This window comes from Mchenga conophoros, linkage group LG19 (assembly GCF_057382185.1).
Source record: "Mchenga conophoros isolate Kocher_MC1m ecotype Shallow Benthic linkage group LG19, M_conophoros_male_GT1.1, whole genome shotgun sequence".
Taxonomy (NCBI): domain Eukaryota; kingdom Metazoa; phylum Chordata; class Actinopteri; order Cichliformes; family Cichlidae; genus Mchenga; species Mchenga conophoros.
The window spans coordinates 29414535-29428554 of NC_140544.1; the positions used below are offsets into that span (position 1 = coordinate 29414535).

Genomic DNA, 14020 nt, shown 5'->3' on the forward strand with positions numbered 1-14020 from the left:
ACATTATGTTAAGATGAACTCTGTAATCCTTTGAGATGCAATGAAGTTAAATTGAAACAAGACTTGTAGATGCAGGAAATAGTGAAGCTATTTGAAAGTATTACACAAGCTATTTTCACACATGTGTTGCAGCCTAATTTACTAAACATTGGAAGTGAATGTAAATGTCTTAGGACACCATAACACAAGATTGTGCCCACGCATGAACAGTGCAGGTAAATTTCCCGAGAATTCACAGCAATAAGAGGGCATCGTGTGTCCTGCCTCCTGCATCATCTACACAGGTGTCACCCCTTACCTAAACCAAATGCAGTAATTCAAGTTAGTAGGACCACATCAAACACAGAGAATCTTTTGCTGTGTGGTATGTTTGAAGTTCACATAATGCCAAAATGATTCTCCTGAAATTGTCTGGACTGAATGGCTTAGCTTGGTGCCAATCTAGCCTTTTGTCTGCATAACCAGGGACAAAACAAGTTACAAAACTGTCCTTATCATCATGTCTGGGATGTCAGCATGGGCGGACAAGGATATCGCTGCTGTCACTTCACATAATGAAATCAGTGGATAAACTTTTGAGTTGCTGGGGACTTTGTTGAATTCTCACTATGTCTCTAAAATTGTGCTCTTCACATTTTTAGGGGTGTTTTTTGTATGTAATGTCACAACACTGCAAATCTCAGTAAAAGCTTTGGAATTCAGCTAGAGTGAGACACTCACGATTCTTAAAGAAACAGTGGGAGAGTCGGCACAGTCTGCGTATTTTTGGCTCAAGGGCACAATGGCATAGATCTGAGTCCGTCTGTTTCCAAAGACACTAAGCGAGGTGAGAGGTGTTATACTGTCTATGGCAGAATGAATGTATCTGACCCTTTTTCATCCGCTTCCATTGAAAAATGAAAATATTTATGAATCGAGGAGAATGCAAAAGAGTCAATACACTCATGGTGCAAATTCATGCAAGTTTATTTTCATTTTGTGAAGTACACTGAAACAGTGGGACTTGGCAATTACATCATTTAAGACTGAATCAGATGTTACGTCAGTGTGTGCTTGAGCTACAAACACACAGAAACACACGCTCCCACATAAGTGGGTCTGGGGATGCAGAAGCATGCCCGGTCCATGCTCGGGGTTTGATTGCAGGGCTGAGGGGTCAAAGGGTAACTAATTGCGCGACTCATGGAGGTCAGCATTGGTGTGGCCTCCTGCCAAAGCACTGGAACACCACCTGAAGGTCTGTCAAGAAAGACAAATGAACTCCGACCCCCACTGCTGATGACATCGACCCCAGCCAGCGAGCGCACGCCACATCTTAATCTGGGTCTCGGAGACAGGGGCAGACGGCTGCCGCTGATCCAGATGTGACGTGACAAGGGCGCTACTGATGTTTTGTGTGTCTTTTTTTCAATAAGGAAGCACTCCTAGTGGGTCAATCCTTCATGTATAACTTAAAGAATTATTGTGGTTAGACTGGACACAAATTGAAAAACCCACTCGGTGTAACAATAGGATTCCTGTGCATGGAGCTGTTTCGCTTTTAGCAATGCCATAAAGAGCTAAACTTAGCCCTGCCATCAATTCCTGGAATGCCACAAGGGCAACTCTCAGTTTTACATAGTGACTCATCAAAGTAGAGAGAGATGATTATCATTTTTCACCAGTCAGTAATTAGCTCGCTCCCTAATCAGGTGTTTGTGCAGTACGCCTGTCCATACCTTCTTATTAAGCAATATCGATGCATGCACTGGAGCTTTTACCTGCCGTGCAATCAGCAGTAAGCCGCAGCCTGAACCACAGTGAATCTGCTGGAATGCACCCATTGTTGCTGTGTGTGTGCGTGCACGTGTGTGTGTGCCATCCTTTTGTAAAGAATTAACAAATAAGTGTGACGGATGGATAAATCACTTGACGAGCCCTGCCTGATGAAAAAGCCATTGTGATTGAGGTCTAGGGATCATCCAAAACAAAAAAAACAAAAAAAGAGCATCTCGCTTTCATGATTAACAGAATGTCGAAAAGGATTTCCCTTCTTAAACAGACATTACAATCATGTGAGGCTAATAGCCAAAAGGACACAACCAGATGGGACGTCTCCCTCTCTCCTGTGCTGCACTGTTTGAGAGACAAAAATGACCCAGACCTGTGTCAACAGCTGGGAAAAGCATCCCTGCTTTACGAAAGTGATAAAAATAACACTGAAGTACCCCACTGTGGGTTACGCCCAGAACAGGTCTGTTTTTCCTGGCCGGGAGGGTCACTGTCAGACAGAGCTGGACCTCCAGCCAACACACATCAAGGCGGCACTTTCCAAGCCTCCATTTTCGCCCCTCTCTTTTCCTGTTTTGACAGGAAACAGGAGATGATAACATAGTCGCACAAACAAGCAGAGATTGCCTCCGACCTGCTGCCGTGCTGTCCTCGTGTGGCAGCGAATGTCTGTTTTCTTTAGAGGGCCTCGTGTCCGAACATAGGAAAACATGCACTCGCTGTCTGGCGCGAGCGTGAGCATGAGCATGAGGCCGCCGTGACGCACGGGCTTTCGCGCGGGCACACCTGACACACACATCAAATTCACACCTGTCTTTACATCAAGCCTGAGTAACCTTTCCATAGCCTGGCACGGTGTCTTTTGTGCGCTGAGCACTTCCTCACAGGATCCCAGCGACGTGCCAGCACAGCGTCACACAAAGAGCTGCAATAAAACAGACCACCAAAGTCACGGACACAAGACTGAAAGAGGAAAGATGAAAGCTGCGGTGGTCGCCACGGGGAACCAAACATACACGGAGGACGTGAGCAGAGGAGCAATGTCAATATCTGGCAGGGGGGGAAAGGGTAGGGAGGGGAGTGGCACTGGCGTCAGCAGGGTAGCTTTGAAGGCAAAGGGAGGTGAAGATGAGTAGCGTCTCCTGTCCGAGGCTCTTTTTGGAATGTGTGCCTTTTATGTTGTCAGGAAGCACACTGTGGTGAGACACAACAAGTGGAGTGATGGGGCCATTAGAGAAGGCTTTGTTGATGGTGTGAGAAGCTCAAAGGCACGGGACACTTTGATTGCCCTTTCTGATTCCCCTGTAGCCTTTGTTTACGAGCTAATTAAGCATTGTTCAACTGCTATAGCACCATGATGACTTTGAATGGTTACTGTAGGGCTTTTACAGCACCCCTAATAAGATAACCACTAACGTATAAAACACTTTCTGCTGCAATCTAGTGTGGGAACCAAACTCTATATGCATACGTTGTGTGCCTGAATGCCTGGCAATAGCTGAAAAAGAGAAAATGCATAAAAGAGAGGAAAACAGACACATCACGTGTAGTCCCACAGGTCAAATTCAGTTCAAATGTTACTGCTTCTTTGGGAGTTCAAGTGTACCCCAATTTCACCTCTCTCCTGGACATCACGACCCAAACAGATCCTCTCGCACAAAAGGGATGAAGACATAAACGCCCAGCGTGGGACAGTGAGGTTAAGGGTTCAGTGGCTGGACAGAAAAAGCAGGAGGAGGGCACCGTCTCGCTACATAGATGTGGTAATGACCGTGTGGCAGCAATGGAGTTTGTGGAAGATTGCTCACAGTAAATAAAGAGTAGAGGAGTGGATTTTGTGTAGGAAGGAATGCATTCACGTGGTGGTGAACAGGTACAGAGAGGTCAGAAAAAGCACAGGAAAAAGAAAAAATGGAGAGAGAAGTTCAAACTATCATTCCTAGCTAAATTAAATTTGTAAAAAGAGATGCGTTTGAGGTCAGGTCAGCATAGCTTAAACAGGATTGCTTAAATGTGAAACTAAAGATGGCAAAAACTGTAAATAAACAATAAAATGTAGTGTTTAACACCATCTAGCAGGCCCTCTGGCTGACTTTGAATGATATTAAAGCATGATCCTGCACTGTGAGTTCTGGCGTTTATGATCTCCTTGTTGCATCTCCTGAAAGACACAGGGGAGGGTTGAGCTGAACAGAGCAAAGGATCAGAGCGCGAAACACAACTACAGCATCCACTCCTGCTTCGAACAGTAAAACTTGGCAGGAATTTGCCAAGGCTACAAGTGCAGGTGCTCTCCCCAGGAGCTTCCCCCCTTTCCATCTGAGGAGGGACAGCATTTCCGCATTGCACAGACATGTTCAAAGGTATTCCAGCAATGTTTTTTTTGTTTGATGCATAAATTTAGAGCGGTAAACAAAAAGCTGCCATCTATCATGTTGATTTAGAGGTGCCTGATAGAGGCACCGGGAGTGAACACTGCCAAAACAGCCACTGGCAAAGCGAATACAGCTGAGTACCTAAAAGACGGCACGTTAATGATGACAATTTCAGGCAACAAAACAACAGCATGTAGGAACAAAATATAAACTGAAAGCATCTCTGAATGAAAGTGATTTCAGAGCAGTAATCAGGGGTAGAAGCCGCTGTCAACTGAGAATGTGGCAAAGACACAATGCTATCGGTAAATCTACACACATATACAAACACTCACTTGATGACAAGTCCCTCCATAGGTTTTTGCCCATCATCAGCATGTTAGCTGGGCACTTACCTTTGAGTCTGCACTGTGAGGCCTCCCCGGCAAGTTCCCCGAAAAGCTAGGACGGCTCTGCTTTTATAGGTGGTACTGAACTGATACTGAGCAGCAAACGCAGAGGATGGAGAGGCAGTTTGGGACTCGTAAACAGAGAGGTTTAAGTTTAAGTGCTCGACACACACGAAGGAGATAAAACAGCCCAGAGCTCTTCAGCAAAGAGAGTGACATCATAAAATAGAGCGGCCGTAACAAGAGGGGAAACATAAAGGACGGATCTATTAATGGGAGAGATGGTTCATAGGAGAAAGGCAGGGGAAGGTTTACTCCACGAGCATCTGCTGCTTGGGAGTAATGACAAGCTCGAGGTGGCACAGTTTATCAAGACAGTACATATCTGCTGATCTGAATATAAATCTAATTACCCTTCATTTTCTTTTTGTTTTTCCAACCAGTGACCTCTAAAGTGATTGTTATCGTGATACACTGTAGCTTATACATTAGCTCTTACTCTTTTCACTTTGCAGCCTGTTCAAAACACACTGCTACAGATTTCAAGCACTTTTTTCTTTATCTTTTTTATGATTTTTTCGTGGCTCATCGAGAAGAGATTAAAAAAAAGGTCTGCAATCACACTTTTGTGAGTTTGTCTAGCAGCAAAACATCATTGTCTTATATTAATGTCGATTTTACAAAACAAAATCAATAAAACTTTTTTTTTCACATTTTCCCAAAGTATAAAAGTCTAAGGAAAAGGACTTCAGCTGCCAATCACAGACAAACAACGCAGATATTTTATGACTTTTTCAGTTGAAAATCCATTATGAAAATCCATACGGCTGCGATTGACCTTTTCGTTGTTCCGCCTGTTGAAAAATTCAGCGACAACAATTTTCCATTGGAATAAAAGCAACTTTGATGCCATTTGTCGAACGCAGGGCTATGCCATTTCCTTTCAAATGTCAGCAGACAAATTGCCAAGTCAGGTCATCTGATAATGAGAGAAAAGTCCAAATTGAAACACATTTCTTCTTTACTTTAGCTTCCTCTCACTACAGAAGGTTTACCTGCTTTGATGCTAAGCTGACATTATTGATATTCATATACATAATAATACTTAGATGCTTAATGGCATTTTAGACCCTGATATATAAGCTAGTGATAAAACACAAGGGGTAAAGAAAGCTCATCATAACTAACCCCAGCAAGTACTAGAGTAATGCTACTGGATGGTTACCTTCTCCATGACCACCACCAGGCCAGTGAAGATAAAACGCCGACAGTAATAAAGCAATCATAAATTGGTAGTAGTTAAGATCAGAAAGACGGATGCATTCAGCAGCAAACTGGAAAGGATGGAGGGACTCTGACTGTGCTTCATCTCTATCTTTTTTTCCTCTGGTACTTTCACGCACATTCACACATCATCAATACCCACGCTCATCCTCACACATGGGGCGGGACACTCAAGCGTGAAATGAACATGAGCAGCGTGAACTTTGACTGGCATCTTTTTTTTATATACCGTGCCAGGATTTATGGAGCACTATATACGTATCTGAATGAGCTCCTGACAATAAAGAATAGCCTAAAGCATAGCTGGGGAGTCCGGTGGAGATGAGTTAACACAAGCCATCTACAAGTCACACCACAACTCATCGCTATCCATCTGCTATTGCACAAACACAAATAGAATCAGAGAGAGATGCATGCACACTATTGCTCTGACACATATGGGGAAATATGACATGACAGCAGACTGGTGCACTTACGGAGCAGCTGCAAACCGCAGCCACAGTTTACTACTCTTGGCCACTCAGGGGCTCCTCTGGGAATAAAAGGAAAGAAATATTACATTGCCCAAACAACAAACATGATTGCAGGCATGTTGCAGAGAGTAATTACTTTGCTTGGAGGTGCAGAAGAGTCTTTTAGGATTCCTTTAAATTCTCTAAACAAGCCAATTGTGGATAAAAATTACCCGTTTTTTAAAAAAAAATGTAATATGTAAAGTGACACGTCCTGATTAGTGATCTCTAAGCTTCTTATTCACTTGCTTCTGTAGCATCTAACTCTTCGAGTGGCTAAATATTCCCAATGAGGCCACACACTGGCAACTTCATGAACTGGAAGGTGAGAAGTAGATGCTCCATTAACATCTTGCAAAGAGGAAAACAAACAAGGCAATGTCAAGTCTAACTCAGGCAGCATACTCAACTGATCCACTGTTTGCTGTCAGCAAGAGAGCCACGCCCAAAACAGCCCTGAGTTTGCTGTCTGCACATCCATCTTGGCAAGGATACACAGTGCTGGCATTCTCTTTCAGCACATTGCTATAAGCCAGGCGATTTGTCTGCTACCACAAGGCCTTCTGTCAATTGAGTGCGTTTTATGGAGCCAGCAGGAGATTACCTCCAACTCAGTGCTCCTCAGTGTCTGTGTACCATGTTGAAAATTTATCTCAACAACTATGTTTTTTCTGCCTCCCAATACTCTGAATCAGACTCAATAATGGAGTGCAGTCTGCCCGGATTGTGTACATCTCACTTCAACATGACATATGGATCCAAGCGCCAGGAGTACCAAGAGCGCGTGAAACAAACACACACGTGCAATTTTCTTTTTCACGCTCATATTTACGCACGCGCACCTCACCCTAAGTGAACAAGTCAAACTGATTAATTCCCACTGGTTAGACTTCTTGTTGCATTCGTGTTCGTTGTTCACTGACATTTCTGCCTTTGTTGTTCTGTTCTCATGCTCTGCAGACCTGTGCCGTGCCGTAACACATTGGCCTGTCAGCCTAGACTGCAAATCCATTGTTTCATTTCAGTCTGGCTCATTGTAACACATGATCCTTCACCAAATAGCAGCAAACCCATTCAGACACATGTTATTATGTATGGCAATTATTTTTCAAACCCACTAACAATAAGAAGCCGACATGGGATATAGGTGTTGTCACAGTCGGAGCATTACAGGGTGCTTTGATTCAGCTTAATCCTGTAAAGATGACTGATCATAAAATAAATGGGATACTAGCGTAGTAAAGTAAACATGTATCTGTGAACAACTGTTGACAGACATTTTAAATATTACTGCACTTAATTAACATCCAATCAAAAACTCAGAGAAGTACAAAGTATTTAGATTCCAGGGGACATATGTTTATTCACATTTTTTGGGATATAAAGACCATCTCTGTTTCCCTCTCATTAATTTCAATTACTCATGCCACTACAGACAGGTTAGCTTGGCAAAGCGACTGGAGCAGGTGGAAACAGCTATTATTCTATCCAGTTTTTAAAAATTGTTACTCCTGTCAAACATTGCCTTGTCATTTTTTTACACTTTTCCTTTCTTGTAGATAAAATAAATGAGATGCATGTTCATTTGTCACCTGCTATTTTCAGGTGATGTGTTATGCCAAGATGCAAACGGTTTGCAGCTTTATATCTAACATGTCAGTCATAAGAAGGGCACATTCACCTTTAACTCCTTGCAAGATAATAAATTAAGAAGTGTCAGGAAAAGTGAGGTTTCCTGCTTTTTATTAAAAAAGAGAATTTGTATTTAGTCAGCATATTAGCCCATGATTAAGGACACAAGATTCATGTTAGGACAATAAAGTGACTATCTGGTGAGGCCAGGACCAAAGGTCAAAACTGATGGTGCTGCGATTCTTGGTTTCCAGGTATGCCACAGCCAGAGAAAGCTCTTTTTGAGTCATTTAAGGTGATCTTTTATAAATAGTGACAAAACTATGACCAGCCAAAACCTTCAAACATGACAGCTGAAATGCCCTTAATAGAGGCGTGCAATGATTTTTAAATTAACTCTCGTTACTGTTAATAACGCATATTCCCCTGCCGATAATGAAATGATTTTACAGCTGCAGAAGCCTGGTAGTTGCTTTTACTCATACAGAAGATGGGTTAGAAACAAAAAGATTCAGATAATGTATTAAACACTGACATAAAATTTTAGTTCCAAGATTTATTCTTGCCTGCTTAATTTGACCTAATACCTTGACAGCAATGACTTCAGTTTAGATACAGTGATCTGCTACTTGTGAGACAGAGCTGCTCTTGTCTACATTTCTATCTCTTTCTAAATGCAAAGCTCACTTATTGGGAGTGTATATTTACAGTGAAGATCTAAGATGGAAAGAGATAACTGGAAGCAGCAGGGTAAATCCCCACATCTAAACAGCTCTAAAAAGCTTTGCTCACCTTGACAGGTAACTGTGGGAACATCTGCACGGCTCTCTGTAGACACTGCAATGGCATGCAGTAGCAGCAGAAAGGGCCAGATGGCCGAAGGAGGACACATTCAAGCAAATATGTGTGTGTGCCTGCTTGTGTGCGTACATTATGCGTGTATGTGTGTTAGTGGGCATCTGCTGGGGAGCCTCAGTCAGCTCCTGTTTCATCTTGCTCCCCTGAGCAAGGAGTGACATGCAGACTTGAGGAATGGAAGTTCCAGGTGGAGAATTCCGCAACCTCCTCCAACAGATTCCTGCGGTCTCCTCCTGATGAAAGGTGATGAGCATCAGCCTCACTGCAGCTCACTTTCCATCCAGACCCTTCAGATGTTGAATCTGTGCACCTTGAACCCATTTTCTGCTCTCTGCCTCATACCAATTTACCCTTGCAATTGTGATAAGTGGCAGACTGGCCAGCGACAATTGGGGTCAATTCACTTTCAGCTCACTAAATTAAAGATGTAAAATGAAACTGCAGCAGACACAGTGAAGATGTGGCCTTCATTCCAGAGTTGCCTGGAGGTTAAAAAATAAGGTTTGTGGCCAGTAAAAGTGCTCTGAAAGCAGGACCAGCTGTGAAAATCTGGAAGCAAGAAGGTGAATGAGAAATTCTTTACACTCCTTTAACTACTGACAGAGTTGTTCCACTGTTCAAATTTAAAGGGCTCTGGGAGCACTGGGCAGTTCAGAAGTATAGATGAAGATGAATAACAGGCTGAAAAATAATGGAGATGAAGGTTTTTGGAGGAGGTTTTTTCAAGGCAATTAAATTCCTGCAGCGCTCACAGTACTAACTTTGTGCTTTGTTCCACTGAGAAAAGAAAAAGGCGCCTGTCAATTCGGGGTGTCTCAGACAAATTTCGGTCTATACTGAAAAAGTATTGCCATTCCCGCAACACCCAGCACTGGATAAATGAAGCTGTGGGGATTGGGTAAAACGGCAGTACACAACTGCATGCTGCTGAGGCTCCCATATATAGTACAGCATGGTACCAGCATGACTGATGTCTATGGTCTCTGCACCACTTGACACCAGATTATTGCCCTACAGTTTAATACAGCCACATGCCATAAAGCAGAAGTCACACCGCATGCAGGGATAAAGCAAGAGCACAGCTCAGCTCAGAGTCTCTTCTATTCTCCTGCCTCGTCTCTCATCTCCTCCCAGGCCCGTTGCAGTGCTCGCACTGCTGAACAGCCGCACAGGCACACACATACACGTATCAGCGAGGGCCTCGGGGGCTCAGGTGCTTAGAGGTGAATAGAATAATATGGCCATGCTCTGTTTTAAGTCTACGTCAGTTTGGGTTTTCATTCTGTCCTCTGTCGTCTGCCCTCCTACAGCGAAGCTGCAGTGTGCTCTTGTTCCTGCACAGATCAGCTCCTTGAAACCTTAACCCACCATAAAAGCTGAGAGAAGTGACAGAAATGTCAGAGGGCAGTCAACAAAGGAGAGGTAACGGGAACCAGGCCTGCAGAGCTGCAGTCATTTACCCATTTCTCGCCTATATGTTTTGGACACTTTTAAACACACGCTCGCTTGTGCAAAATAGCAAAATATCATTCCTGAATCCTTAGCTGTGTATTCTGCCTCACCTATCTCTGGTCATCATAAATCAAAGACAAACATGCTCAGAACATGCTATGCCAGTGACTGTTTGGCCTGGAAACATTTGTTGGATGACATAAGGTTGATTAATTTCCTTTCTGTAGTGTTTCGGGAAATAAAACCTGATCCGAGACAGTTATATGGATTCACTAACGAGGCTGCATTTTAAATGGATCGAGGGTCAAATAAGGAGCAAAGCAGGAACAAATCAAACATGAATCCCAGTGAGTCATTTGTGAAAATTACCGTTCCTGTAATTTATGAATTCATCATGAAAAACCTGGCAAAAAGGCCTCGTGGTTCAAATTAATTTGTGCAGCCACATTCATAGTCACATTCACTCACCCTATCCATAATAGGCTGGAACACATTGTGCATATATCAGCAGTGCATTGTATTCTTGATTAGCTTGTGGTTTGCTCTCTATCAGCAAGATTTAACTTGATTCACTTGCTCATTATACTTTGATCTGTATGGTGGCCGGGGCAGAGGTCAGTGTCTCACTTCCCTCATGGCAGAGGTGAGGCCTGGCTGCAATAAAAAACACCAACAGTTCAGCTTAATTCCAAATCTTTAACCCCTCACAGGCCCGCAGGACATTCTCTGTTAAGCAGTCAGCACACTCGTGCACTCCACAAGGTCCAAGGCTGGTTTTTACATTCATAGACATCTTTATTTATGATTGTCTGTCAGCACTGACCTGCAGTGAAACCTCAGTGCAATGGTTTGGAAAATGGAAATATTTAAAATACGTCCACAACTCAAAATTTATATTATCAGTAAAAGTACAAAAGTCATAGACATCATTTGCAAATAACAGTTTTCATATTTGATCTTAAAAATAGTTTAATGGTTTTGCAGATGCACTTAGTCCCTTTCTTACTGAAAGCTAGGTGGAAATTGATACCTCACCTCTCCATATGGTGCTAAGCTTTAGCCGAAAGCTGGCTAATTTAGCTTGCAGTAAGAAATTAACAGGTTTCTTTGAAACTGAGATTCAAGCAATCGTTTTACTTTGTGGCATACCTCACCTAACTGCTGTGTCCAGCCACAATAAGCATGCTAGAATTAGGAAATCCAGACTCTCTGCTGTTCTCTAGTCAAGGCATTCATTATTGTAGGTTTTAATTATGCAAATTAAGCAATTGAAGTGCCTTGATTAAATAGAGTCTGGTGGTTGTCAGTGTCTCTTCTTTTTTTTACCTGTCCTTTCAGGAAAGGGCACTTTTCCACGAGACTTTTCATTATCTTCTCTCTGAATAACATAAAATGTGTCAAGGCAGTTAAAATGTAGGGGTAGTAGCTCGAGGACCCAATTTCAGAAAAGTTAATTTAGGCTTGACCCCCTTAGCGTGATGTCATAAAATGGTTATAATCAGAAATTCATTGTAAATGTTATGCAAAAATCGTTGCTGCTGCTGCTTTGTTGAACATTCAAAGCAAGTGGACTGTGCACAAAAACATCACTGCATTGCTGCAATTGTCCACTTACACCACTGGGCTCCACAGAGCCACAATAAACAACAGTGTGGAGGGGAGAAGGGCTTTACTTCCCCGAGTTTCTTGTTCCTTTAGACCCAAACAGGAAAATGCAAAAGCTGTCTGGACTTCAATGTGTGTTAAAAGTTAGCTTTCCCTCCAGTCGCTTCATGTCTGAAAGCACATTCACTTGACCCAAACACTTTTCCTTGAATTTTTATCTACTCACTACTACTACTGTATTCAAACAATAAGTCTACAGCAGAGAAGGGGGGGGGGAGGGATGCCTGGGGACCAAGCTGACTTCCTCCTCTCAAAAACGGGACGGCGGGCGGATGGGGAGGGAGGGGAAGTGTGACCTCAGTAAACAGTCTCCGCACTCATTTTTCCCATGACGGCCGCAGACACAACACTGGCTGAACTCTAGCAGGTATCCCAGCAGGCCACCTGAATAACCGTGTTGACCTTCTTCCCTCCATGGAGGAAGTAATTTGGAAGCGATCATCCATAACTGCATCCATCCTATGAGGCCCAACAGGTGAGCAGCTCAAACTCACAAAGACAATGGTTTTATTATCCTTCACCTAGGGGAAACCTATACCATAACGCTGGTACAATAACAGCACCCTGCCATCACTGTTTGCCACCCCGGAATTAAGGCGCAATTTAGCCATCAACAAGAGCAAAATACGGGGCAGAGGGGAAGTCTTCGTCTCTTTCTTCAGCCCAGAGCACCTGTTGAAGGCCACAAAGTACTGCTGGAGGGTCCCACACTAAAAAAGGGGAGGTCAGTTCCCAGGGCAGATAATAATAGTTAGGGTTTGGCTAATGTGTGGACTTAACCTGAAACCTGACTATAGATCTGATACACTCAAAACCACCTTTAAAGATTAGACCACACATACAGGTGATTCAAACCGGAGCACAGGTGCTGTCCAAATGTTTCCTTCTCCCTTATGTATTCTGTTCCTGTATGAACATCAGGTGCAGGCGTATTCAGGGTGAACCTTGTAGAGCAGTAATCCAATCTAACTTTGAGACTTTCCCTCTAAAATGGTACAACAAAGGAGAACCGACCCTGGGGCAAAAACCAGCGCGCCACAACAACAGTGGTCTCAGGGCCTATATTTAACAGCGGTGGGAATTGTGGGAGCAGCAACACAGGAACACTTTCAATGCACAGCGAAGGTCGACTGGGACTTAACTTCCTCCTCAGTCTCCAACATGAGCGGGGCCTGCTTGTTTCGGCCCCTTCGACCCCCCCACACCCAACAGCAAAATAAAAAGATAAGCATTGTTTAGCCAAACAATAGGCCACTTTCAAAGTCTCAAAAGCTTCCATTTTCACTTCCAGAGCCAGCATTTTGAAGTCAAGTATAGCAATAAACAACTTTGCAAGTGGACTGTGAGAGCTTTCTTGGTGAAACATTAGCTGGATCTAATTTCACTGTTCATGTTTCAATGCGAAGAGCAGGTGCAGGTGGACACAAGCATCACTACAGAGCTCCTATCACTATTCTGTGGTAATAGTTACTATAATTTGCTTGCTTGATGGCTTTTTATGAAAATTTTACCATGAATTACTGTAAAGCAGAAGTGCAACTTGGGTGATCACAGTACTTTTCAATGCAAACAAAAAAAGTTAAAATGTGAGCGACAGAATGTGCTAAAAGATTTCAAAGATTACAAATTATAACACCAACCTTCAGTGAATTCTGGTCAGCCAGAGCTAGCGCTTGTTTCTTCAGCTCTGAGACTTTCTTCTGGCAACTTTGGCAAAAGCCTCCCTTCTCCTCCGACTCGGAGATGGGAACCGACCCGGCGCCCTCAGGAGGAGGTCGGCTGCTCCATTGCGCTTCCTCCGCGGAGTGAAGTCTTTTCCTGGGGGTCGCGGGAGAGTCTCCACCCGGACATCCCTCCACCTTCGGAACAAGCAAAGGTTTGGTTAACTTTTGAGGTTTCAAAAAAGAGTAGTTTGCACTTAAAAAGCGTCCAACTGTGACGGTGAAACTGTTTTGCCTGTACCTTGACAACCCGTTTGAATACAGAGCACCTGAAGTGCGCACCTCACAAAAGCTGATGTAAATAAAAATAATGCAAACTGTATTTAAGAATAAGCAAATTAGTTTTTTTACACGTAATCCTG

General features: G+C 43.3%; 1 protein-coding gene across 2 annotated transcripts in view; it reads right to left on the minus strand.

Moving 5' to 3' along the window:
* The window catches only part of kif26ab (kinesin family member 26Ab), a 68113-nt gene that overhangs the window by 52000 nt on the left and 2093 nt on the right, over window positions 1–14020 (minus strand). For both annotated transcript variants that reach the window (XM_085257296.1, XM_085257294.1), the window contains exon 2: window positions 13578–13796. In XM_085257296.1, coding sequence (XP_085113422.1) covers window positions 13578–13796 — 219 coding nt within the window. The remainder of the gene's footprint in view (window positions 1–13577; window positions 13797–14020) is intronic.